At 58.6% G+C, this 24,839-nt stretch overlaps 1 protein-coding gene across 2 annotated transcripts in view; it reads left to right on the top strand.

Moving 5' to 3' along the window:
• Positions 1 to 24,511, top strand: part of COL2A1 (collagen type II alpha 1 chain) — a gene marked incomplete at both ends in the record, with an annotated part of 30,564 nt that extends 6,053 nt beyond the window's left edge. For both annotated transcript variants that reach the window (XM_079715662.1, XM_079715663.1), the window contains 49 exons: positions 95 to 148; positions 313 to 414; positions 1,395 to 1,472; positions 2,105 to 2,149; positions 2,256 to 2,309; positions 3,218 to 3,271; positions 4,044 to 4,097; positions 4,475 to 4,528; positions 4,656 to 4,709; positions 4,992 to 5,036; positions 5,586 to 5,639; positions 8,302 to 8,346; positions 8,819 to 8,872; positions 10,314 to 10,412; positions 10,731 to 10,775; positions 10,868 to 10,966; positions 11,132 to 11,185; positions 11,537 to 11,644; positions 12,042 to 12,095; positions 12,177 to 12,275; positions 12,427 to 12,480; positions 12,926 to 13,024; positions 13,418 to 13,471; positions 13,858 to 13,911; positions 14,184 to 14,237; positions 14,438 to 14,491; positions 14,732 to 14,776; positions 14,936 to 15,034; positions 15,236 to 15,343; positions 15,700 to 15,753; positions 16,094 to 16,147; positions 16,566 to 16,619; positions 16,960 to 17,013; positions 17,297 to 17,404; positions 18,014 to 18,067; positions 18,502 to 18,555; positions 19,220 to 19,381; positions 19,624 to 19,731; positions 19,938 to 20,045; positions 20,334 to 20,387; positions 20,532 to 20,639; positions 20,842 to 20,895; positions 21,037 to 21,144; positions 21,423 to 21,476; positions 21,932 to 22,039; positions 22,405 to 22,693; positions 23,165 to 23,352; positions 23,668 to 23,910; positions 24,365 to 24,511. In XM_079715662.1, coding sequence (XP_079571788.1) covers positions 95 to 148; positions 313 to 414; positions 1,395 to 1,472; positions 2,105 to 2,149; positions 2,256 to 2,309; positions 3,218 to 3,271; positions 4,044 to 4,097; positions 4,475 to 4,528; positions 4,656 to 4,709; positions 4,992 to 5,036; positions 5,586 to 5,639; positions 8,302 to 8,346; positions 8,819 to 8,872; positions 10,314 to 10,412; positions 10,731 to 10,775; positions 10,868 to 10,966; positions 11,132 to 11,185; positions 11,537 to 11,644; positions 12,042 to 12,095; positions 12,177 to 12,275; positions 12,427 to 12,480; positions 12,926 to 13,024; positions 13,418 to 13,471; positions 13,858 to 13,911; positions 14,184 to 14,237; positions 14,438 to 14,491; positions 14,732 to 14,776; positions 14,936 to 15,034; positions 15,236 to 15,343; positions 15,700 to 15,753; positions 16,094 to 16,147; positions 16,566 to 16,619; positions 16,960 to 17,013; positions 17,297 to 17,404; positions 18,014 to 18,067; positions 18,502 to 18,555; positions 19,220 to 19,381; positions 19,624 to 19,731; positions 19,938 to 20,045; positions 20,334 to 20,387; positions 20,532 to 20,639; positions 20,842 to 20,895; positions 21,037 to 21,144; positions 21,423 to 21,476; positions 21,932 to 22,039; positions 22,405 to 22,693; positions 23,165 to 23,352; positions 23,668 to 23,910; positions 24,365 to 24,511 — 4,089 coding nt within the window. The remainder of the gene's footprint in view (positions 1 to 94; positions 149 to 312; positions 415 to 1,394; positions 1,473 to 2,104; positions 2,150 to 2,255; positions 2,310 to 3,217; positions 3,272 to 4,043; positions 4,098 to 4,474; positions 4,529 to 4,655; positions 4,710 to 4,991; positions 5,037 to 5,585; positions 5,640 to 8,301; positions 8,347 to 8,818; positions 8,873 to 10,313; positions 10,413 to 10,730; positions 10,776 to 10,867; positions 10,967 to 11,131; positions 11,186 to 11,536; positions 11,645 to 12,041; positions 12,096 to 12,176; positions 12,276 to 12,426; positions 12,481 to 12,925; positions 13,025 to 13,417; positions 13,472 to 13,857; positions 13,912 to 14,183; positions 14,238 to 14,437; positions 14,492 to 14,731; positions 14,777 to 14,935; positions 15,035 to 15,235; positions 15,344 to 15,699; positions 15,754 to 16,093; positions 16,148 to 16,565; positions 16,620 to 16,959; positions 17,014 to 17,296; positions 17,405 to 18,013; positions 18,068 to 18,501; positions 18,556 to 19,219; positions 19,382 to 19,623; positions 19,732 to 19,937; positions 20,046 to 20,333; positions 20,388 to 20,531; positions 20,640 to 20,841; positions 20,896 to 21,036; positions 21,145 to 21,422; positions 21,477 to 21,931; positions 22,040 to 22,404; positions 22,694 to 23,164; positions 23,353 to 23,667; positions 23,911 to 24,364) is intronic.
• Positions 24,512 to 24,839: the final 328 nt, after the last annotated feature.

The raw sequence follows: 24,839 nt of genomic DNA, 5'->3' as shown, positions 1-24,839 counted from the left end.
GAAAGGGAGAAACCCCTTCCTCCGTGTCTTCCTTGAGTTACTGAACTGCAGGCCCCTGGTCTTGCTGTCATCTCAATATTTTCTTCATTTTCAGGGACCTGCAGGTGAACAAGGACCCAGAGGTGATCGTGGTGACAAAGGTGAAAAAGTGAGTAGAGAAACAATGCTGTCTGACCCTTGTGGACTGCCAAGGTTCTCTAAGCTCCCCCTCCCCAAATGACTGACCACCTACCTCCTCAAGGGCAGCCTGTAGACAGATGGTTCTCGCATAAACACTGCTTCTCATCGGGGCCTTTTTCTCTTTCTGCCAAGGGTGCTCCTGGACCTCGTGGCAGAGATGGAGAGCCTGGAACCCCTGGAAACCCTGGCCCCCCTGGCCCTCCTGGCCCCCCTGGCCCCCCTGGTCTTGGTGGAGTAAGTATCCTTATGTCCCCTTCCTTCAGGCTGTCCCTCCAGAAGCGTGGCTTCTAAATTGCTAGTCACACTCACCTGGCTGGCTCCCAGGGCTGCCAACAGTGTGTACACAGCCTGTCCATGGGCTTCTCCCCCAGGCCTATAATTTAGTGGAACCACATAGTAGGCATGAGACTGTGGCGCTAAGGGATGACTTTTTTCACTCACTGGGTTTCTGCAAAGCAAGCCTTCGGTTACCTGGCTTCCTGGCATCTGTACTGTGTGGCTGATTCTTGGGAGTGGGTGTGGGGCTTGGGGGAGAGGATGACTGGGCATTTGTAGTTCCCTGGAAGAAGAGTGACCGCTGTCCTTGGAAGACATTGAATCTTCATCTTTGCCAAGTACATTCCAAGCAATTATTTAGTCTCATGAAAGAGCCCCACTGAGTGAAGGTGTGTGGCTAAAGTCATTTTTGGAATCAAACCAATCAACAAATTATATTATTGCCCAGTTTTTGCAGGTTTGCCATTTTGATGTTTGCTGTGATTTAAATTTTTAAACTTGAATGGTTCATAGATGCCTACTACATCCCCTGCTAAAATATTTCAAGACTGTTCATTTTAGTCTTTTGCTGGGCATTAAAGTCTTGGAAAAGAAACTTTAAAAGTGATATTTTTAGTTATATTTCTCAATTTATGTTAAATAATGTATTTAATATCTTAGAATTTTTTTAAAAAACTTATAAAATGAAATGCAAGTAATGGATACTCTTCCAAATAACACTTCATCTCCCAGGGGAATGACTATGCCACTGTCATCTAATAACCCATTTCCAAAACTATTTTTCAGGAATCATTAGTGATTCAGATCAATGCTAGGTTATTCTCCAACAATTAGAATTTATCTAAATAGAGTATTTGCTATCCAGATATAGCTTACCTGGCCAAGTAGGAAAAGCACAGGGCCTCTCAAGCTTTTACCTTTGTTGGGTTTATTTGCAGAACTTTGCTGCTCAGATGGCTGGAGGATTTGATGAGAAGGCTGGTGGCGCCCAGTTGGGAGTAATGCAGGGACCAATGGTAAGAAAAAAACACCAGTTCTTTGCAGCCAGAATGGCAGGAGGTGGCCCTTAGCAGAGCCAGGGACTGTGACAACCTCACTTTACAGGTAATTGCTTAGAGCAGCTCTTCCCCAGCAGTTACGTAACCTCCCATTTAGCTAGCCCAAAGCATTTGGGTTTTAACGGCGATGGATGCCAGTTTTAATGATGCACTGGAGTGACTAAGAAGAATGAGGATGGAGAGAGGCATATAGGCTGATCTGTCAGAAGGCCAGTTGCTATTGCTCTTGGAATGAGAACTGAAGAATGCAGACAGCAGCCACTGTTCTCCAGCATCCACAAGACTTCCAGCAGGAAATCTCAGCCCTGCAGCTCCCACTTGGCACATGCTAAATGAAACTCAGACTTTAGTAAACATGGCTGCTGTCCAGGGGAAAGCAAGGCCAGCTTCTCTGTCCAAATGATACCTATAAATAAAAATAGATTGTTGCGAGGGGAGTGGGAAATGAGAGGGGGCAGCCACTGCTGGCCCCCTGCTCACAGAGTAACTCCTTGTCCTTTGTCTGGGCTGTTGGCTGGGAGGAGGTGGCACCCTGGAGGCTGTGGGTGAAGCATTTCCAGTAAAGCTCCTCATTTTCTGTTCCAATGCAGGGCCCCATGGGACCTCGGGGACCTCCAGGCCCTGCTGGTGCTCCCGTAAGTACTGGGTCTTTCCTTTTGGAAGGTGGAGACACAGATGCTTTCAAGCCCTCTAATGTCAGTTTGCGGGGGGCCAACCTGGTGTCCTCACTTTACATTTTAGGGACCTCAAGGATTTCAAGGCAATCCTGGTGAACCTGGGGAACCCGGCGTTGCTGTGAGTACCTCCGTGGGCCCTGCCCTCCTGGGGGGGAGCTTCCAATGATGTACCACTCCGACCCCGATCCTGTCGCCTCCTGGGCTCTGCCCAGCACTTTCCACGGTGGAGGGCTCAAAGGAAACCCAGGTGTCCCCTCTTAGCTCTGGGGGAACAGAGAGCCAGATGTGGCAAGAACCACCCAGGACTCTGTCATCTCAGTCCTTTTTCTGGGTCACCCCTGGCCCGTGCTGTCCACTGCCTCCCACTATGATCTGCTCTGTGCCTCTGCTCTCTCTCAGCACAAAGTGGGTTCTTCCATCTTTTTTTTTTTTTTTAAAGAAGATGTTGGGGGTAGGAGTTTATTAATTAATTAATTTATTTTTGCTGTGTTCCCTCTTCGTTTCTGTGCGAGGGCTTCCCCTAGCTGTGGCAAGCAGGGACCACTCTTCATTGCAGTGCGCGGGCCTCTGACTATCGCGGCCTCTCTTGTTGAGGAGCACAAGCTCCAGACGCGCAGGCTCAGTAGTTGTGGCGCATGGGCCTAGTTGCCCCGCGGCACGTGGGATCTTCCCAGACCAGGGCTCGAACCCGTGTCCCCTGCATTGGCAGGCAGATTCTCAACCACTGTGCCACCAGGGAAGCCCCATCTTTTTTTTTAAGTGGAGTGTAGTTGAATATTTTGGCCAAGCCACGCAGCCTGCCCGCATGGGGGATCTTAGTTCCCTGACCAGGGAGCAAAGCCACAACCCCTGCATTGGAAGCATGGAGTCTGAACCACTGGACTGCCAGGGAGGTCCCAGGGTTCTTCCATCATTTTTTCCTTAGAGAGGAACTAGCTTCCAAAAGCTGCAATCCCCAAATTTTGTCCACTGATTAGGTATCTTCCCCCTCCAACCATCTCTTAAACTCTCCTATTTCGTTCGTAGGGTCCCATGGGTCCCCGCGGTCCTTCTGGCCCCCCTGGAAAACCTGGTGACGATGTGAGTACACCTGAGGAGTCAAACAAGTGGCCGCCTCACTTGAAAGGGCCCAGAGAGGGGGTGCTGGGCAGTGATACAGAGGCACCCTCGGCCTGACCCAAGGGGGAGGCAACCTGAGGGGCAGAGGGGGTCTGTTGGAGACTCGGACTCCGCCCACGGTCCACATTTCCACTGGCAACTTAGCTTGCAATTGCCTTGGGGACTGCTTCGGACCCACTGGGAAGGGAAATAATTAAAACATCATTAACTCCTGGAAGGGAAATTGAGAAGTGAGAGAAGGAAGAGGGAAAACACAAGGGGAAAGATGTAGAGAAGGAAAAACAAAGAAAGAAACACTCAACGTTATCTTAATTGTAAATGAGTTAGGAAAAGCTCAGCCTGAGTCAGGATGTCTGCAAGGGATGCAGACAAAGGGAAGAGACAAGAGTTGGCACTCGTGAATCCCATTAGGCAGTGAAAGTCTCTGAGGTTAGGGGGCCCTAGGCCAGTCAGCAGCGCCTATGAGAGGAGACAGGGAGCCCACCAGGGGAGGCTGGAGGCCGTGGGGTTGGGGACGGAGGAGCTTGCCCAGGGCACAGGCAGCTGTGTGAGAGAAGACACGGTGACCCAGGGGAGGCATTTGGGGAAGTCTGGGGCCTGAAGGAGGGGGGTGGAGATGAGGAAGCAGGTGGGCAAAGGCATGGCGGGCTGGGAGGAGAGACGGTGCTCTGGAGTGTACCAGCTGTGCTAACGTGTCTTCTGAGGAAGCTGAGGTTCATCTCTCCCCCTTCAGGGTGAAGCTGGAAAGGCTGGAAAACCTGGCGAGAGAGGCCTTCCTGGTCCTCAGGTAAAGCCCCACCTTCCCCAGCCTCCAACATCATTCCCAGAGTCTCCCTCCTTGCAGCCAAGGCAGTGGCCTCCCGCCCAGCTCATCCAGTTCCGTTAGCTCACTCCTAAAATTCCAGCAGTCTCCACGTACATCACACCTTCATGCTGATGACGATGTCTCTGATCCTAGCATGGGCCCTGGGAGGCTGGCAGTTGTTCATACGCACTTTGCATAAGATGGGGTGAGGCCCAGTGAGGGGGATTCTGGGATTGACTGAAAGATGGTCCCAGTGCTGGGCTTCCACTGCTCCCTGGCTCTGAGGGCTCTGTAGCAGCCCAGGGCAGTCTTGATCCGGTTCTGCTTGGTGCCCTGAGAATCGCTTCTTTGGACTGCAGGGTGCTCGCGGCTTCCCAGGAACCCCAGGCCTTCCTGGTGTCAAAGGACACAGAGTAAGTATCATGGGTGAGGGTGTTGGAAGGAAGGGATTGGCCAAGGGAGGAAAAAGCTTTTGAGGACATGAATCTTCCTATTTGGCTTCCCCAGAAGTGCGATTGAATGTCTTCTCTTGTCCCGTAGGGTTACCCAGGTCTAGATGGTGCTAAGGGAGAAGCTGGTGCTCCAGGTGTGAAGGTAAGGACCAAGAAGCACACAAGGATGGGGGACGGACAATGAGGAGATGCTACTGAGCTCAGTGGAGTTAGGACATCTGGACAGCTTGGGTTAGGACAACCAGTCCTACGTCCTAATGTACAAACGGCAGTTCTGGAGAGCTCTGGGAATTGTCCCTCACAGAACTAAAGTTTGGGGTGTCAGTGCTAGCTGAGATGACCAGAGCTTTCGGCTTCCTCCACGGGAGTCGTCTGGGGGCAGCACTGGGGTCCCAGTCACTGACGCTCTGCCTCTGTTTTCCAGGGTGAGAGTGGCTCCCCAGGAGAGAACGGTTCTCCAGGCCCAATGGTGAGTATGAGCATTGCCCCCGGGAGGGCCTCTCCAGACACTCTTCAGATACCTTCTAAAGCCTGGCAGGTGGCTTCACTGTAAATGCCATGGCTCCCTTTATGCAAAGTAGATACTCAATTTTGTAGATTGATCTGATTATGAGCAAAAGGCAAAATGTACCAAGTAGATGATTTGGTCAAGGTTTCACCAACATTTCCTTGAAATATCCCTGTTAGCACACTTGAGGTGTGCTTCAATTTTTACAAATTTCGTTTATTTTCAACATTTTGGGGAGCTCATCTATTGCAAGAAGCAAGATGTACCTCGAACAGGGCTCCCAGTAGGTAACCACAGGCACACCTGTGTGCTCTGCCATGGCAGAAGAACCTTTGGTGTGATAGGAGCATCCTGAATCAGGAAGGTGAGGTCAGGGGCATCCACACCTTTGCCTCCTGGGCACTGCACGCTCCCTCCCCTCAGGTGTCCAGGAAGGGCCTGCAGGTTAAATGATGGTGCAGAGTGTCCTTGAGTCAACTCATGCTTGTGCTGTCCTGGTGTGTGTTCCAGGGTCCCCGTGGCCTGCCTGGTGAGAGAGGACGGACTGGCCCTGCTGGCGCTGCGGTGAGTAATTGACAAGATCAGGAGCCACCATTTGTCCAGCACTTTCAAGTTTACGAGGCACTTGCATTTAGGGTTATTCTGCCTGACCCTCAAAGCAACCCTGCGAGGTGTAGAGAGTATCATCCTCCCGTGAGGATTCACTCTAGTGTGCCCGTCACAAATTCCCAGGCTGGGTCCGCAGTCAGAGGACTGGGAGTGGGCCATGGGAGGGCTGGGTGGTAAGGGCAGGAGTATCCTTAACCAGCCTCGGTTATTCAGGTAATCCCCTCAACAGCCCCACCTGCTCCCCGTCAATCCCGTTCGAATTTATGGACAGACTTTAATTGGCTAGAGTACTGTGCTCCTTTTTGTTCTTTCTGGTTGCTCAGATGATGCCCTAGAAAAGTATTAACAGTCCAGGGTCAGCTCACATACTTGACATTGGTGCCCTGCTGGTGACACTATGATATACCAGTGGCCACCACTTCACGGGCACTCCCTCTGTTTAATACCTGAGATGCTTAGTCTCCTCCAATCTTCCCTCATATCCTGTGAGGTAGATTCTATTGTCCTCCCCATTTTAGAGGAGAAGAAACCGAGGCACCGAACGGTTAAATAGCTTAAGACAAACTATACTTTGCAGCCTCAGACTCTGGTGGCCTCTTGTTAATGGGGGAAGTTAAGAGCACGGGGATTTGCCATGGTGGAGGGTGCAGGTGTTTAGCTCTGATCCCTTAGCAATCGAGAGCCCTTGCGGGCGCCTGGTCAGGCGAGTGATGCGATGAAAGCTGTGTTTAAGAAAGATTATGCTCTCTTGTTGATTTCACACCCAGCCACCCAAGCTCTGAGGCCCCTCCTCACGGGTCCTTGCAGGACCGGCCAAAGTAAATCAGCTTCCCTCAGTTTTACTGCTTTCCAGATAATATATCTGTTTTGGCAGAAATTTCCCTCAAAAGCAGGTCAGTGAAGTACCAAGCAGCCTCGACCCCCACTTGTCAGCCAGAGCTGTTGAAGTGGCTTGTCCCCGGGTCGCTTTGTGTGAGGGGATTAGAGAGCGCTGGACCTGCCGAGAAACACTGCGATTTCGGCAGGTTGTCAAGACCTGGCTTGTGGGGGCCATGGTGGCCACACTCCGTGAGGGGCACAGATGAGCTGCATCCCTGTTTTCCCTCCTTCCCGGGCACAGTAGACCCTGCTTCTTGCTCCTCCTCGCTGATTCCTGTCCCCGTGGTAGTCAGGCTGGCCGGGTGTGCACAAGATTAGGCATAGAAGATTGACAATGTCACGTAGTTCCAAGCACAGGCCGGGGTTCAAGGCCTGGCCAGGGACTGGGCTGGGTTGGCCTCTGCCTGCTGTGGTCACGTGCCCCCCACCTTGGGCCAGACGGTGCCCACTCCCCAGCCTTGCTGCAGGAGGAACCCTGGATGCCCACCCAGCTCTGGCCTCTCGGGCAGCACTGCAGCTCCCCCTCACTCGCGGCCAGGGTGGGTGCTTCTCGAAGTGGCCAGCCTAGTCCAGAAGGGGCTCTGGCCAGTGCTGAGGCTTTATGTTCCCTGTGACATTTTCTTCTGTTAAGTCTTCTCTTGTTTCCCTGTTTAATGCCAACGGGGAGAGTCTCAGGAGAAATGGACCATAGCCAGGAGGAAGAGTTGAGTCTTCTTTAAAACAGGGGCTTCTTCATCCTTCTTCAGCTTCCAAGGAGAGGCAGAGGCAGGCAGACGGGGCTCAGCCGAGGTCCTCCAAGGACCAGGTGCCAGGCCCAGCTCCACCTAGCCTAACGGTCCCCTGGGCCTTGAGGGGCCTTGAGAGAGGCACTAGGGGTGCTCACCACAAAGCCAGGAGAAAACCTTCAAAGGGCAAGGCCCGTGGAGGAAATGCCGGCAGCCTTGCCTTTCTGTGAAGGAAGCCTTGGGGCAGATGTGGTCCTCGGGCTGTGCCCAGTGCCCTGTCCCCATCACAGAGCTTCTTCCTGGGCTGCTGGCAGATGTCCTGCAGCTTCTCTGTTTTCCATAGAAGCAGGTGGTTTTACGGGTTGGAGGATGGCGGGGCGCAGATCCTGGAGTTAACCAAGCCTTAACCAGGGAGGTTACCCAAGTCCGGAGACTGCTTCCTGATGTAACAGGCAGGAAGCACTCAGTCAGGGTCGATGCTTGGCTGTTTTGTTCTCCTTTGGCCCAGTTCACCGAATCTTTAAATGATAACTCAGCCTTGAAGTTAGGGATACTTGGGTTCTAAACGGAAGTTTAAGAAATGATGAAACAGGGCTTCCCTGGTGGCGCAGTGGTTAAGAGTCCGCCTGCCGATGCAGGGGACACGGGTTCGTGCCCCGGTCCGGGAAGATCCCACATGCCGCGGAGCGGCTGGGCCCGTGAGCCATGGCCACTGAGCCTGCGCGTCCGGAGCCTGTGCTCCGCAACGAGAAAGGCCACAGCAGTGAGAGACCCGCATACCGCAAAAAAAAAAAAAAAAAAAAAAAGAAAAAAAGAAATGATGAAATAGCTGGAAAATTACCCAGGCTTTGTTAAGCTGAGAACAAGCCCACTGCCCTCCCGGTTCTCCCAGCCGCCTTGGAGGACCTGCCATCCTCCTGCTCAGCCCTGGGGTACCATGGGGGTGGGCTGAGGCAGGGAGGGACTGGACGTGTGCACGCCTCTGACGGTGGCTGCTTCCTTCTCGCTCGCAGGGTGCTCGGGGCAACGATGGGCAACCCGGCCCTGCAGGGCCTCCGGTAAGTTCGCTTCAGCCCCGGCAGGTCTACCTGCGTCCCAGTCAGCAGCCCAATGAAGTTGCAGTGTTTACTCAGTACACAGGCCATGCTCTGGCTTCTACCGGAAAGGAGGAGAAATAATTTTTCATTACTGCAAGAGCATGTTGAACAAGCTTTGACGCAGCGGGTCATTTTTCTCAGCCACCCTTTCGGTAGTTTACTTGAGGAGGGATAGAGAGGGAGGTGAAAGAATCACCTGCTTCTCACCATGTATTTAGTCAGAAGCCTGCTTTGCCTTGTGAAGCCAGGCTTGGGGACACTGGCAGTGGGGGCAGTTTTCACCCAGGGACTTTTGGCCACAGTGGATGTAGGGCGATATCGGTACAAAGGTGGGACGGCATGTGAGGCGTGGGGTGGGGGGGTCTCACTCTGGAGGCTGGAGAGAGTCTGCCCCGAATGAGCATTCACCTCTCCATCCACTTGCTTCCTCCAGGGTCCCGTGGGTCCTGCTGGCGGTCCTGGCTTCCCCGGTGCTCCTGGTGCCAAGGTGCGTGTCCTGCCCGTTGTGTCAGGAACCCCGCTTTCCCCATAGCCCTTGCTGACTGCCCCCTGGATGACCCCCTTCCCCGCCCCCTTCCCTTTGGAGGCATGTCCCCCACCCCCTCCCCACCTCCGCCCTCCACGGAAAACGAGGAAAACGCCAGGCACTTGGCAGAGTCACCAGCTGGAAGGGAAAGTAAGATGGAATGATAAAAAGCTGGAGATACAGTTACAGCTTCAGAGTGGGGCAAGGCAGAAAGAGGTGGGGAGACACCTGAGACCTGGGAGGGAGCAGAAGACCAGGAACCAAAGGGAAGACGGCAAAGCTCAGCCGACTTAGACCCGGAAGAGAGCTGGAGGGAAAATGGGCTCAGAGATGGTTCCACGCTTCCCTCTCGCCGCTGCTTCATTTGGGGGCCTTGGCTCTCCCAAGCCGTGTTAATAGAGTTCTTCCAAGGATTAACAGAGGCCAGTGGGAGGCCAGCCAGTTCAGGGAAAGGCCCCTGTGGCCCAGGAGGGATTCCAATGCGCGTGTGTCCCTGGGAATTCTCTCCTGGTGCCCGCCAGGAGATGAATAAGGAGCCTCCATGCGGTCACTGGCATCAGGTTGCTTTTTCCCTCCTGGGGGTTTCCATGGCAACCAGACAGTGTCTGAGGCCCCAGGAGCCGGGTGAAGGAGACCCATTGTGAAGAGGGACGGCGGAAGGTGAGGGGGCCTGACCTTTAGAAAATAATAATTACAGAAGTAAAGCAAGAGTGTTCTGAGAAGAAACCTGAGGAGGCTCTGCCCTCCCTCCAGGTCATCCGCCCTCCCCAGGGACTCCGCTGTCCAGAGAGCCTAGATCGCAGCCAGTTGTAGCGTTCAGGAAAAAAATGAAAGTAAAAGCAGAGGCCATTTTGGGAAAAGTAGTGTTGGGGTGCTGGACCCAGCTTGCTTCTGCCCTGGCTTTCTGGCTCCCTTCAAACAGGCTTGGCCCAGAGCCTGGGTCACACATCAGCCAGATAGATACAAGCCAAGTGGTGCCCCGAGCTGAGCTGTTCGAGAGCCTCAATAAAAGAGAAAATAGGTAGGAAAGGGGAGGTAGAGGTGCCTGTCCATCTCAGCCATCTGTCCATCATCCCCAGGACACTGGGCCGGCAGGGGCCCCCAGCTTGGGCTCTTCTGAACGGCGCTGACGGGACGAGCACGATGCCCAGGCTGTGGCATGAAACTGTGTGCTTGCTACTGGTGGTCACCGTATAGGGGGCAGATGGAGAGTGGAGTGGGTGGGGTAGGAAGTCATTAGGGCAGCGAGCTCAGCCAGGCAGCCCATGTGGGAACCCAGGTGCTCTGGAGCAGGACTCAGCTCTTTGGTGCGTGTGTACAGCTTGCCCTGAACTGTTGCTGGCCCACGAGGTCTCTGTCCCCCTGACTTGCCCTCACTCCATCCCTCCCTGTCTCTTCCCAGGGTGAAGCTGGCCCCACCGGTGCTCGAGGTCCTGAAGGTGCCCAAGGTCCTCGCGGTGAATCTGGTACTCCTGGGTCCCCCGGGCCGGCTGGTGCCTCTGTAAGTCTAGCTTCCCTTTTGCCTGAAGGGTCTGGGGTCTGAGGCCTTGGCACACTTGACTCTGTGCTTAGCTGTGAGGGAAGTGGCGTCTCGATCATGAAACCTTCATTCTGGCTGAAGGCCCCACCCACCCCCCGCCCATCTCTAGAGACATGTCTCCCTCCATCGCCCATCCTCCCCCTGAAATGTCCAGCAGGGCCATGCCTGGAATGGACAGCAGCTGCTGCTGCAGCCCCTGGACCTGGGGCCTGGAGGGCTAGGAGATGGCTGGGGTTTATTCTTCGCTGCTTATTTTATAATGACAGTCTCCTTTTTCAGGGTAACCCTGGATCGGATGGAATTCCTGGAGCTAAAGGATCTGCTGTGAGTGCTGCCCTGGGACTTGGCACCTCCCGGTGGGGTCAGTCCCTCCTTGCCCCCTCTCCTGATGCCTCTCTCTCTGCTCATGCTGATAGGGTGCCCCTGGCATTGCTGGTGCTCCCGGCTTCCCTGGGCCCCGTGGTCCACCCGGCCCTCAAGGTGCAACTGGTCCTCTGGGCCCGAAAGGTCAAACGGTAAGATCCAGGATGAGCCCCAAGCGCCCCAGAGTCAAACCCGCCACCCCTCCTTCCTGTGCTCACACCATGTCCTTTGGTGGGGCGCCTTTAAGGGTTTCGGGACGTAGGGACAGGGCCGTGGAGAGAACCGAGTGTGAGAACCTGCCTTTCTCCTTTGTTAAGGGTGAGCCTGGTATTGCTGGCTTCAAAGGCGAACAAGGCCCCAAGGGAGAACCGGTGAGTATCTGGCCACCACGCCTGGCCCACTGCCCACCTCTGCAGGAGCTCTGTCCCCTAATCCAGGTCGTCTCAGGCCATGTCGGAGACGAGATATGACAAGGTTGAGAAGCTGTTGCAGCTTCAGCTCCCATCGTTGGCCTGACCAGCTTGACCAGTTTGAACTTTATACTCTCTCTCTTCCCCCTGGGGCGCTCTGCTCTCCCCCATGCTGATCCTTTGTGGCCTCACTTCCCCAGGTCCCCCAGCCCTGAAACAATAGTCACAGCCACTTCCTCCACACACCAGGCCGGTGCTCGCCCCAGGGCCTGGCGAAGACTCACCCTGTTTCTCTTTTGTGCTGGTTCTCAGGGCCCTGCTGGTCCCCAAGGAGCCCCTGGTCCTGCTGGTGAAGAAGGCAAAAGAGGGGCCCGTGGAGAGCCTGGTGGTGTTGGGCCCGCTGGTCCCCCTGGAGAAAGAGTAAGTGGGCCAGGAGTCCCCACGCTCATTGGGGTGTGACCTAGAGATGCAAGTCCGGTCCCTGTGGCTCCGGGTCTTTGCTGAGTCTGTGGCCTCCTAGACGTCCTACTTCTTTTTTCTGCACCCACCACCATGGGGATAGGGAACCTTCTCCTTCTTTGTGTCTCTCCCCCACCCCTGGGATGGCATGAAATAGCTGCAGCTCCTTCCCAGAAAGGTGGGCACAGGCCCAAGAAGTTAATCTCTCAGAACCTTGCAGGCTGTAGCTACTGCGCCACAGAAATTATGGTTGGCGGGTTCGTGGGATGGACCCCCGGGGTCTGGCGAGGCTCTCTGCAGCCGCGGTTGGGTCAGGGGCCACCCTAACTCACAGCCTCTCCTCTCTACTTCTCCCTAGGGTGCTCCTGGCAACCGTGGGTTCCCAGGTCAGGATGGTCTGGCAGGTCCCAAGGTGAGTTGGGGCACAGGGGCTGGGGTCCCCACATCACTGGTCAAATGGCTTTCTGCTGACCCCCTGCCTCCTCCTGTGTAGGGAGCCCCTGGAGAGCGAGGGCCCAGTGGCCTTGCTGGTCCCAAGGGAGCCAATGGTGACCCTGGCCGTCCTGGAGAACCTGGCCTCCCTGGAGCCCGGGTAAGTAGCAGAGCTGCTTTTGTCCTCGGCTTCTGACTTTGAGCAGACCCCCCATGCCCCGCCCCACCTGGTCCCTCCGCCCCTGTGCTGCCAGGTTTGGGCGGTCCTGGGGCTGCCCTGACACCCATCCTCTTCTCTCTCCTACACAAAGGGTCTCACTGGTCGCCCTGGTGATGCTGGTCCTCAAGGCAAAGTTGGTCCTTCTGTAAGTCCGTCATCTGGGGTCGTTGGGAGGGGTTGGGGAAATCCTTGGGGAGGCAGATGGGAAAAGAGACAGGAGTTGGGTAGGGGCAGCCCGTGAATTTTGAGAATTGGGGTGGGGGACAGACGGTAGGTAGTAGGGCCAGGTGTGGCCTGTGCAGTGGCTGTGAGTTCTGAAAATGCCACCCCCTTGTGCATTTGGGCCTTCTGTTGGAGGAAGACAAAGCACGGTGTGCATTTTCAGGGACAAAAATTATGAGCAAAGGAGTGCCTTGTCGCCGATGGGGCCTGTGTGTGACGTGGGCTGCTATTTGTGAACTTGGTCCATCCCACGTACTGTCTGGCCAGTGCCCAGCCCTGAGCCTGCTACATAGTAGGCACTTAGTAGATACTGGATGGACGAATGTGGTCGAGTGTCCGTGTTCTGAGAATGGTGTCCTCTCTTTCAGGGAGCCCCTGGTGAAGATGGTCGCCCTGGACCTCCAGGTCCTCAGGGGACTCGTGGGCAGCCTGGTGTCATGGGTTTCCCTGGCCCCAAAGGTGCCAATGTAAGTAATCACCTGCCCTTCCATTTCCTTCCATATGGTGCTACTACCTCCCTGCCCCTGGGGAAAGGGCTGGCCCTGAATAGAGTTATCCCAAGGGCCATGATGAGCAGGATCCATGGTACCCTGGGCAGTTGGACCTCCACGCCCTGTAGGAGTGGATGTGATCGGGGGAAACCCAGGACTCTTTAGAGCCCTTGGGACATCTCAGCCATGACGTTGATCCATGGGGCAGCGCTATCAGTTCACACCTCTGAGCATAAGAGAGGTGCTGACACTTGGCTTTGGCCTTTGCTGTCCACGAGGCAGTGACCCCAAGCCCCAGTCTCCCAAGCTGGCCATACCCCCGCTCCCACCAGAGCCCTCCACCTTATGGCCCTGTACTCTTTCTTCCAGGGTGAGCCTGGCAAAGCTGGTGAGAAAGGACTGCCTGGTGCTCCTGGTCTGAGAGTAAGTACCCTCCCCACTGCCCATGCCTTAGCGTTTGCTGGACCCCTGTAAGGAGAGAGCATCCCTATGGCATGCTTCTGGGACCCCTAGTTGGCAGTGTGGATTCCTGTGGCTGAGCCCATGCTGCTCTGGGCCCTGCTCTGGGAGTCCGCACGGGGAGACTTCTGGTCGCTGACAGCAGCCCAGAGAGATGGAGGAGGCTCCCATGCTGAGAAGGACTGAGGGAAAGAAGGGGGCCGGGGAAGGACAGGAAGGGAAGGTGTGGAAATGGAGTTCAGGCGGGGGATCATCTAGAAACTCTGGGCCACATAGTACACCTGCCTGGTCCTGGGGCCTGTAGAACTGAAGAAGTGCATCATTACATCACCCCTTTCTCTCCCCTCTAGGGTCTCCCTGGCAAAGATGGTGAGACAGGAGCTGCAGGCCCCCCTGGACCTGCTGTAAGTACCTGCCCAGCCTCTCCAGGTGGCACGTGGGCAGGAGCTTTGTGGGTAGAGGTGGGGAGTAATGGAGCTGACAGGTGTGGATCTGGGCTGATCCAGGACACCTGACCCAGCCTGAGCTGAGGCAGGGCATCCCAGGAGGCAGCCTGGACCCCATCGGGGTTGTCAGGGGTGCGGGTCACTGGTGGGAGGACAGCGAGGCATGCACACCTTGCTTGGTCCCAGATTCTCTGGAGGCTGGCTCAGCTCGCCTTTGTCTTCCTCTGCAGGGACCTGCCGGTGAACGAGGCGAGCAGGGTGCTCCGGGGCCATCTGGGTTCCAGGTAGGTGGCTGGATCAGTCCTGTTCAGTCTCCGTCCACACGCAGGACTCTGGGGCAGCAGCAGTGCCCCCTTGAGGGGGACCCAGGGATGAGTCTTCCCTGAACCCCCTCCCCTACACCTGCTCTCGCACTGTGCTGGCCTCCCTGCAGGGCACGCCAGCAAACGCACTCCTTTCCTAACTAAGTCACCTTGGCTTCTAGGGACTTCCTGGCCCGCCCGGTCCCCCAGGTGAAGGTGGAAAACCAGGTGACCAGGTGAGTTTGGGGCTCTTTGAACCTGTAGCCTGTGTAGGTGGGAAGACCTATTCTCATGCCCAGGAGGCAAGGGCAGGAGGGGGCACAAGGAGCCCCATGAGGCCAGGGAATGTCCAGGACCTGCTGCCCAGCTCTCCACAGAGGACAGTCTGAGCTCAGCCCCCAGCGGGAGGGCAGCTCAGCCGAGGATCTGGGGCAGAAAAGCCTCTGCTCTCTCACACATCCTTCTTTGTTCTTCAGGGCGTTCCTGGTGAAGCTGGAGCTCCCGGCCTCGTGGGTCCCAGGGTGAGTGTCCCGCCCGCTGTTCCCGCGCGGCCTCCTCGGGCCTGCTCCTTCCCGTGCGGTTCTGCCGCGCGTCCCAGCACAGCCATCCTGGCTCTCCTCTCTCTCTGGGCCTCCGCCCCATCTCTCTTGCCTGATTGCTCCTTGGTGTCTCTGCCACAGGGTGAACGAGGTTTCCCAGGGGAACGTGGCTCTCCCGGGTCCCAGGGCCTCCAGGGGCCCCGCGGCCTCCCTGGCACTCCTGGCACTGATGGTCCCAAAGTGAGTGAGGCGGGTCCTGCTGGCGGGGGTCCTCTGGGCTGGAAGGGGAGGGGGCTCAGGGGGGATGAAGATGGAAGAAGGGAGGGATGGAGGATGAGACAGAAAGGGATCTGGGCAGAGGAGGAAGGGAAGGAAAGGGGGCTTGGGGCCTGGGGGGCCCGGGGGAAGTGCTGCCCTCCACTGATTCCTCTCCCACCGCAGGGCGCAGCTGGCCCAGGTGGCCCCCCTGGGGCTCAGGGCCCTCCAGGTCTGCAGGGAATGCCCGGTGAGAGAGGAGCAGCTGGCATCGCTGGGCCCAAGGGAGACAGGGTGAGTACCAGGCTGAGCGCGCTTCCGCCACAGCTGGGCTTCCCCACACTCCCTCCCGCTCCCCACGGCACCTGGCGGTGAGGGGCGGTGAGGGTCCCCGTTACCCTCTTGAGGAACTTGGAGACCCCTCCCAGGCTCTCCGTTTGACCTTGAGTGACACGACATCCTGCCCTGACACTTCCCTCCGTCTCACTTCTGTTACTCCTCGTCACCCACCCTGAGACTGCAGCAAAGCCCTCTTGGCCAGGCTCTGAGCTCTGCCTGGAGCCCCATTCGGGGGGTGGGGTGGGCACTGAGCCGGCAAAGGGGATCTTGGAGTGACTTCCTGAGGTGGCCCGTTTTTCTCTATCCCACAGGGTGATGTTGGTGAGAAAGGCCCCGAGGGAGCCCCCGGGAAGGACGGTGGACGAGTAAGTGGTTGCTGGTTGCAGGCTCCCTGGGGTTGGGAGGGGGACGGATGCAGGGGACCTCATGCACGCAGGGGACCTCATGCACGCAGGGGACCTCATGCACTCAGGGGACAGAGGGGCAGCGTGTGAGCGTGGTCTCTGCTCCTATCTCAGTTTTGTGGGCTGGGCAACTACAGGGACTTCCCTGTCAAAAGTGGGGACCCCAGGGTGAGAGGGAGCTCTGGGGGCCACACGAGGGTACACCAAGGTCCGCTGGGTGCGGCGTCTCCAGGCTCCCTGTTGGGACTCCGCGTCCCTGGCTGCCTCTCCCTGCCCCTCACTCCACCTTCTCCCCCGCCAGGGTCTGACTGGCCCCATTGGCCCCCCTGGCCCGGCTGGTGCCAACGGTGAGAAGGTGAGTCGTGGATCCCTTTCCTCGCTTTGCCTCGCCTCCCCATCAAATCTCCTTCTCATCTCCTGCCAAAGACTGCTCTCTCTTCCCCTCGCTCGATACCTGTCGGCCTCCTGCCCTGCAGCGGCTGCAAGGAGTGGAGGGTGGGGGCTCTTCTTAGAGGCAAAGTCACGGCTGTGTGCACCACGGAGGGAAGCAGTTGGATGGGGGTATGGGTGTCTTCAGCAAAGGCCCCGAGTAGGTGCAGGTATGGCCAAAGCAATAAGGGGAGAACATGCCGTGGGTCGGAGGGGAGACCAGAGACCCTGTCCCACCGTCAGGGCTCTCTGGATGCACTTTGCTCTGGAAGGGACCCCCTCTCACCCCACATTCCTCATCCTTGGCTTTTGTCCGCGCCCCCACCCCCGCCGGCCCACTTTAGGGAGAAGTTGGACCTCCTGGTCCTGCAGGAACTGCTGGTGCTCGCGGCGCCCCGGTGAGTATCTATCTGTCCCTGAGCCTGGCCCTGCAGGCCCCCCGGGCATGGCTCCCACCCTGCCCTCTGGGCCTGGGGGTGGGAGGAGAGATGAGAAAGGGAGAAGACACGTCCCCCCCATGAGGTGATCAGGGTGGAGGGCCTTCGGGTCCCCAGATCCTCTGACCGCGAGAGGCTTTCTGACCTGGGTCCCTTTATTTAGGACGGAGCTTCCCGACCCCCTGTCTGAGGGTTACTGTGCAGTAGGCTGGGCTGGGCCAGAGCGGGCTCTGGGCTCACAGGAGGGAACAGAGTAGGCCGGCAGCTGAGCCTCACCCCTCCCGGCCCTCTTCTCTCACAGGGTGAACGTGGAGAGACTGGACCCCCCGGGCCCGCTGGATTTGCCGGTCCCCCTGTGAGTATCTCTGTCCACCCTCCCTCCCTCCCATGCCCTCCACTCTGGCCAGCTCAAGTCATTCCCCAAGGACACCATCCCGCCTGCGGGGGAGGGAGGGCCAGGATTTAAAGAAGAGGGAAATGGCTCCTCTCCATCCACATCTCCACACCGATGTGACAGTCCTACCTGAGGCTCGGTGTCCAGGCCCAGGGTGGACGCACACACTCACACAGTCTCTGGCCCCTTTGGAGGAACCTCGAGTGTTCGCCCGCACTCACTGGCCTCCTCCTTCCCGGGACAGGGTGCTGACGGCCAGCCCGGTGCCAAAGGCGAGCAAGGAGAGGCTGGCCAGAAAGGTGACGCTGGTGCCCCGGGTCCTCAGGGCCCCTCTGGAGCTCCCGGGCCTCAGGTGGGTAACACTGAGCTCCCCCCAGCAACCGATCCCACAGGGTAGGCAGTGCTGGGTGCTGGGAGAGGGGCCTGGGCAGGCAGAGGTGGCTAGAAGGCCTGGGGATGCCCGCCTGTGTTTAGGGCCCTCCACCCAGCAGACTCCGGAGCCTGCTGCTGCAGCCACAGGAGGGGGAGGCTGCAGGGAGGAGGAATTTGTGCTCAGGGGTAAAGGTTCAAGGAGCTAAGCTGGCTTTCAGAGCCGTGGGTGTGGGTGTGGGTGTGGCCGGGGGCCAACACAGGGTACCAGCCGCTGGATCTCCCTGAGCACAGATGGCCTGGGGCAGAGTGGCCCGTCTCCTGGGAGACCTCGGACTGGCTCTGAGGACACCTGATGGGCCTGCCCTCCCCGAGGTCTCCTAGAACACGAGTCTCCTATGGGTCGGGGTGGCAGGCCCACCTGTGACAGCCTCTCCAGGCTGGGATTTTAGTGCTGACAAAGCTGTGTCTTTGAGAACCTAGCTCTCAGGAGTCCACGGTCGGTCGGGGGCTCAGAAGGAACCCGCGCCCAGAAGCCCACAGCCCTCCCCCAGGGCGACCGGGCCTCACCATCTCCCTCCTTCCTCCCCAGGGTCCTACTGGTGTGACTGGTCCTAAAGGAGCCCGAGGTGCTCAAGGCCCCCCGGTGAGCAAAGCCCCCATTCCCACTGTCACTGGGCCGGGTGGAGGGCACTGTAGGGGCAGTGGCTTCTCTCGCACCCACCCGCCCGGGCCTCAGGAAGGAGGCCTGGCCCCAGAGACCCCACCCCGCCTCCTTCCCTCTCAGCCCGAGCCCCTCCCACACAGAGCCCATCCCACAGCCAGGTGGGAGAGAGGGCGCCCCTACAGCGCTGACTGCCCCGGCCGCATGCTCCCCCTGCAGGGGCTGGAGGCTGAGAAGCTGCGGCTGCCCGAGGCAGTGGCCCGACCTGGGGGCCCTTTCTCCCTCTGTAGCTCTCCCCTTGCTGCCGTGCGCCCCCCGCCCCTTTCCACGCCAGCCTATGAGACCCCCGCCCCCAAATTTGATTCTTGGGCCTCCTGAGGGTCTGAGATACTCAGGGTCCTCCTCTCGTCACATAGGGGGCCACCGGATTCCCCGGAGCTGCAGGCCGCGTCGGACCCCCAGGTTCCAATGTAAGTGCTGCCCCCGGCTGTTTCCTCCCTAACTCCAGGCATGGGAGGCACAGGCAGGGGTCGAAGAGTCTGGCCCAGTCCCCCACATGTCTTTGTGCCCATCCCCACTCCTGGGAACAGTAGTTAACTGACCATAGGGACCTGCTCTCCTTGTAGACAGCTGGGAGCAGGGCGGTGTGCCCTCTTGCTGGCCACGCGCTTCTGGCTCCATGGGCAGGACAGGGCTGGTACAGTTGCTTTCATCGTGGACGCACACTTCTTGAGCACACTGTGCTTTGTAAGAATGTCTGCACCTTGCTCCTGGGGAAAGTCCCCCAGCTCACCAACACCACCAAGGGCAGAGGGAGCAGGCGCAGAGGCTTAGCGGCCAGGGGCGAGGCTGGAGCTGTTCCTTGAGGACGGGTGGTGGGACTGAGGCCACAGGGAAGGAGGCAGAAGGGAGTCCAGGTAGATCAGAAAAAGCAAAGTGTGCAGAGGCTGGAGAAGCCAGGCTGGCTTGAAGCCAGAGCTCATGGGGGAGAGAAGATGGAAGAGGTAGTCCGGGGTGGGGATCAAGCTGCCCTTAGGGTGGAGGAAGCCCCCAGAGGGTCACCGTGGCTTTGGTAGCCTGGAAGGATGGCAAAGGGTGAGATGAGTTCTCACGTCCCGCATTTGTTCCTTCTAGGGCAACCCTGGACCCCCCGGCCCCCCTGGTCCTTCTGGAAAAGATGGTCCCAAAGGTGCTCGAGGAGACAGTGGCCCCCCTGGCCGAGCTGGTGACCCTGGCCTCCAAGGTCCTTCCGGACCCCCTGGCGAGAAGGGAGAGCCTGGAGATGACGGTCCTTCTGTAAGTCCCACCCCAGGCTGGGGAGCCCAGGGCCAAGGTCCCTGGAGCAGGAGTGTGAAGGGCACGTGGGCTCACAGAGCCCAGAGTGGGGGGAGCAGGACTGTGGGGCTGCCGGGGAGGGGTGGGCGCTGCAGAGAGAAGTGCCCTGACCCCTGCAGTGGGCAGCTGGCCACCTCACAGATGGGCAGGGGGCGGCTCCGTGTCACTTCTCAAGTTCTCACCTCCCTCCTCTCCTCCCTCAGGGTCCCGACGGTCCTCCAGGTCCCCAGGGTCTGGCTGGTCAGAGGGGCATCGTTGGTCTGCCTGGGCAGCGTGGTGAGCGAGGATTCCCCGGCCTGCCCGGCCCGTCGGTGAGTGGGGACGCCCCTTCCTCCGGGCGAGCTGGGCCCAGCCTGGCTCAGGTGGAGGCTCTTCACCTGGTGCTCTCGGTGGCCTGGCCACCCCGAGGCTGCCACCACTCCGTACCATCTGAACTGACCCCCGGTCAGTGCTCTCCCCAGAAGGGCTCAGAGGGGCCTCGGAGCACGCACTCATCCTCCTCGTCGCTGTCCCCCAGGGTGAGCCTGGCAAGCAGGGAGCTCCTGGAGCATCTGGAGACCGAGGTCCCCCTGGCCCCGTGGGTCCTCCTGGCCTGACTGGTCCTGCGGGTGAACCTGGACGCGAGGTGTGCAGTGGGATCCACTGTGGGGTAGCCCGTTCTAGGGAGAGGGGAGCCCTGGAGAAGGGGGTGACAGATGGGCCGAGCCCAAGCACCCAGATGTGATGGGAGGGTGGTGATGGGAGAGAGAGGGCACGGAGACTAAGAGCTGGGCCCATGGCGGGGAGGCAGGAGGAAGCTGGCTGAGAAAACTTTGGCTGGATGGAGGGCACAAACCTGGGCTCCTGAGAGAGGACAGGAAGCAGAGGCGGGGATGGTGGACAGCTCTGATGGCGTCTGTTTCCCTTTGCGCAGGGAAGCCCTGGTGCTGACGGCCCCCCTGGCAGAGACGGTGCAGCTGGAGTCAAGGTGAGTATTGGGGTCTCACTCAAGGTGAGTATGGTGGGGTGGGGAGGACATTCCATTGGCCTGGCAGGGCTGGGGTCAGAATCACGTCTCTCCTTGCCTCTTCTGGAACGTTCCTCTCTGAGCCGGAGACCTCTCTCCTGACAGGGTGATCGTGGTGAGACCGGTCCCTTGGGTGCCCCCGGAGCCCCAGGGCCCCCTGGCTCTCCTGGCCCCGCCGGCCCAGTCGGCAAGCAGGGAGACCGAGGAGAAGCTGTGAGTATCTTCGAGTCAGTAAAAGCCACGGTGGAGGAGGGTGGCTGCGTGGGTAGGGAGCTTTCCACCACCCCAGGCCCTGGGCGCGTCCCTGGGGCTGGGCTGTGGAGCAGCAGCCTCAGTGCCCAGCCCGGGGGCAGACACAGAAGAGGGCCGTCCCTGTCCTGACCGTGCTCTGACGCTGCCCCCACTCTCCCCACAGGGTGCACAAGGCCCCATGGGACCCTCAGGACCAGCTGGAGCCCGGGGAATGCCAGTGAGTATCTGAGCATCCTGTGCTGGGTCCCTGACAGGCAGGTTCAGGGGGCAGAAGGGACCTGGGGCTCCTTGGTTCGGGTGAGGCTGGCAGAGACTGGCCTGAGCTGACCAAACCTGTGTCTTTGTGTCTTGTTCCCAGGGCCCTCAAGGCCCCCGAGGTGACAAAGGAGAGACGGGAGAGGCTGGCGAGAGGGGACTGAAGGGACACCGTGGCTTCACTGGTCTGCAGGGTCTGCCCGGCCCCCCTGTGAGTGCCGCAGGCTGCGCTTTGTTCCCCAGGGCATCTCACTTCACAGAGCCCACTTGAGTTTCCCATGCTGCTAAGGCGACTTGGGATCATCCTGAGAAACGTGCAGGGCCTCCTCAGGGTTGGAGGGAGGAGCACATGGAAGGGGAGCAGGGGCGGGACGTGTATGCGCTCCCCCAGCTCCCAGTATATATACATATTCAAGAAGGCCCTCCTGACGTGGAAGATGGGGCCCTGTCTGTGCTGACCTCTGACCTTTGCCTCTTCCTGCTGCACAGGGTCCTTCTGGAGACCAAGGGACTTCTGGTCCTGCCGGTCCTTCTGGCCCCAGAGTAAGTGAGACGGAGTGAACCCTTCCTCCGGGGTGGGACCAGGGTGCTGGTCAGCTGTTTGGTGAGGAGGGAGATGTGGCTGCTTCTGGGGAAGCCTCGGGCTCAGGTACCTCACTCAGCAGCAGAAGTGGGACTGGCTTGGTGACACTGTGGCCAGAGAAGTACCTGAGGTCACAGGACGAACACGAGAGCAGCTCTCGGCTGTCAGACAGACTCCCTGGGAATAGGATTTTACAAAGAGGATTGCAGGGAGTGAGAGAGCCGTGAAGCCGTCCTGCCGGTTCTTGGCCACACGGAGACCAGCGCGGGGTTCCATGACTGAGAAATGGGAAAACCTGGGAAGAGAGCAGCTATGAGTGCTGCCAGGATGGCCGCCTCACCAGCCCCAGCTTCCCCCGGACCTTCCCTTTGTCGATGGCTCTCTTCTCACTGCCTTTCTCCCTCCCGGCCTGCAGGGTCCTCCTGGCCCCGTCGGTCCCTCTGGCAAAGATGGCGCTAATGGAATCCCCGGCCCCATTGGACCTCCTGGACCCCGTGGACGTTCAGGCGAAACTGGCCCTGCTGTGAGTGTCCTTCCTGCTGTCTGGGGTGTTCCCAGCACCGGGAGGCTTGAGCTCTCTGATGCTAAGGGCTTCTTCTGGGGCATCAGCCTGCAGCTAATGTGACAGCATCCTTTATCCTGGGAGCTCCCTGGAAGTTCAGAGTCCATGAGACATAGAAGAGAGGGACTAATGAAAAAACAGGGAGCATTCTATGGTTTTCTTGGTCTTGGCCTGCTGTGCACACACACACACACACACACACATGCACACACCCAACGTCATGGGACTGGGAAGAAGACATCCTAGTACATTCTAGCAGGTGGGGATGGACATAGGAGGGGCGTCTCCCTGTAATTCCTGGCTGATTTCTCTGTTTCCTGCTGCAGGGTCCTCCTGGAAATCCTGGACCCCCTGGCCCTCCAGGTCCCCCTGGCCCTGGCATTGACATGTCCGCCTTTGCTGGCCTAGGCCCGAGAGAGAAGGGCCCCGACCCCCTGCAGTACATGCGGGCCGATGAGGCAGCCGGCAACCTGAGACAGCACGACGCCGAGGTGGATGCCACACTCAAGTCCCTCAATAACCAGATCGAGAGCATCCGCAGCCCCGAGGGATCCCGCAAGAACCCCGCTCGCACCTGCCGGGACCTGAAACTCTGCCACCCTGAGTGGAAGAGCGGTGAGCCTGGAGGGCAGGATCCCCGCCCCGGAGAGTAGGAAGTCAGCCCACTGGGCATGGCCCCCTTCAGAAGGAGGGAGCAGGCATCTCTTAGTGCCGGGCAGAGTTGGGCCTGGAAGGTTCTGGCACTGGTGGCTCCCCCATTTCACAGCAGAGAAACTGCAGCCCTGGTCCCGTCCTGCCATGGCCACATGGTGGAAGTGACTTCAGGGTAGAGTTCCATCCACCGGGCAGGCCCTGCTCCTGTCCCTTTGCCTGCACCCCCGTTTAGCCCTGGACCTTCCCATCCGGGTCTCCTCGCCCGGATCCCTCCCTCTCCCCTCCCTTTGGCCGCATGTGGCCCTCACACCCTGCTCCTCTCCCCCTGGTGTCCCCGTAGGCCTTTCTGTCACCCCAGGCAGGCCTGGCCCTCTCGGGAGCGTGTGTCTGTGCCTGTCTGAGCCCCGATGGGGTGTTGCCTCTCCGCTGCAGGAGATTACTGGATCGACCCGAACCAGGGCTGCACCCTGGACGCCATGAAGGTTTTCTGCAACATGGACACTGGCGAGACCTGCGTCTACCCCAGCCCAGCCAGCGTTCCCAAGAAGAACTGGTGGAACAGCAAGAGCAAGGACAAGAAACACATCTGGTTTGGAGAAACCATCAACGGTGGCTTCCACGTGAGTCCCTGCTTGCTCTAGGCCAGGGACGGTGCCTCAGAATCCTCCTCTGCTTTCTCCCTGGCAGTTTTTAGCGCCTTGCTCCCATTCTCACTGGATGGGGTGGGGGGAGAGTTAAGGGGAAGAAGGAAAGAGGAGGAGGAGGATTTTTTCCCACTTCGAGGTAGAGGAAGAGTCCTCGGAGGCTTGCTCCACTCCCCGCAAGCAAACATGTCTTCCTAGTGACCCCTCCCCCAGCCCCCTTCAGCTCCTGTGAACCCCGGTCGGAGGCCCCTGTGCCCCCGGGCCTCACGCCACTGCTCTCTGCCCTCCCAGTTCAGCTATGGAGATGACAACCTAGCTCCCAACACTGCCAACGTCCAGATGACCTTCCTGCGCCTGCTGTCCACCGAGGGCTCCCAGAACATCACCTACCACTGCAAGAACAGCATCGCCTACCTGGACGAAGCCGCTGGCAACCTCAAGAAGGCCCTGCTCATCCAGGGCTCCAACGACGTGGAGATCCGGGCTGAGGGCAACAGCAGGTTCACGTATACTGTTCTGAAGGATGGCTGCACGGTGAGTCAGGCCGGCTGGGCCACCAGAGAGATGAGCCACCCGGGGCCCCAGGCTGCAGCAGGCAGAGGGCTGGTCCACAGCAGGCATTGTAGTCCTAAAGGGGCACGAGCGTGACGGGCTACTTGGGGACGACACGCAGAGCGACGGGTGAGGGAGAGGGGCGTGTTGTTCTGTCTCCTCCCCTCCCTTGGCTCAGCGTGTCCGGTGACTTGGAGGAACACTCATGCGATGTGTGGGCCTCTGCCCTCGCAGGCTGGGTCACTGCGGACAGTGGGGAGGAGAAGGGCAGGGGGAGGAGGCCCTGCTGCTGAGGACTGGAGTCGAGGTGGAGGCCAATCCAAGAGAGGTCTAGGCCCCCCGGGTGTGTTCTGTGCTTCGTGTTCAGTTTTGGGGTCCAGGGCAGCTGGCACCAGATTGTAAGGCATCCACCGACTCTCCTCTCTTTCTCCCCTAGAAACACACCGGTAAGTGGGGCAAGACTATGATTGAGTACCGGTCGCAGAAGACCTCACGCCTCCCCATCATTGACATTGCACCCATGGACATAGGAGGGCCCGAGCAGGAATTCGGTGTGGACATAGGGCCTGTCTGCTTCTTGTAAAAACCCGAACCCAGAAACAACACCATCCATTGCAAACCCAAAGGACCCAAGTACTTTCCAATCCCAGTCACTCTAGGACTCTGCACTGAATGGCTGACCTGACCTGATGTCCATTCATCCCACCCTCTCACAGTTTGGACTTTTCTCCCTTCTCTAAGAGACCTGAACTGGGCAGACTGCAAAATAAAATCTCGGTGTTCTATTTATTTATTGTCTTCCTGTAAGACCTTTGGGTCAAGGCAGAGGCAGGAAACTAACTGGTGTGAGTCAAACGCCCCCTGAGTGACTGCCCCCCAGCCCAGGCAAGAGAACCCCCCCTTCAGGTGCC

Source organism: Hyperoodon ampullatus (assembly GCF_949752795.1).
Source record: "Hyperoodon ampullatus genome assembly, chromosome: 11".
NCBI lineage: Eukaryota > Metazoa > Chordata > Mammalia > Artiodactyla > Ziphiidae > Hyperoodon > Hyperoodon ampullatus.
Note: the sequence above shows the minus strand (reverse complement) of the source record. Positions and strands in the feature narration are given on the sequence as shown.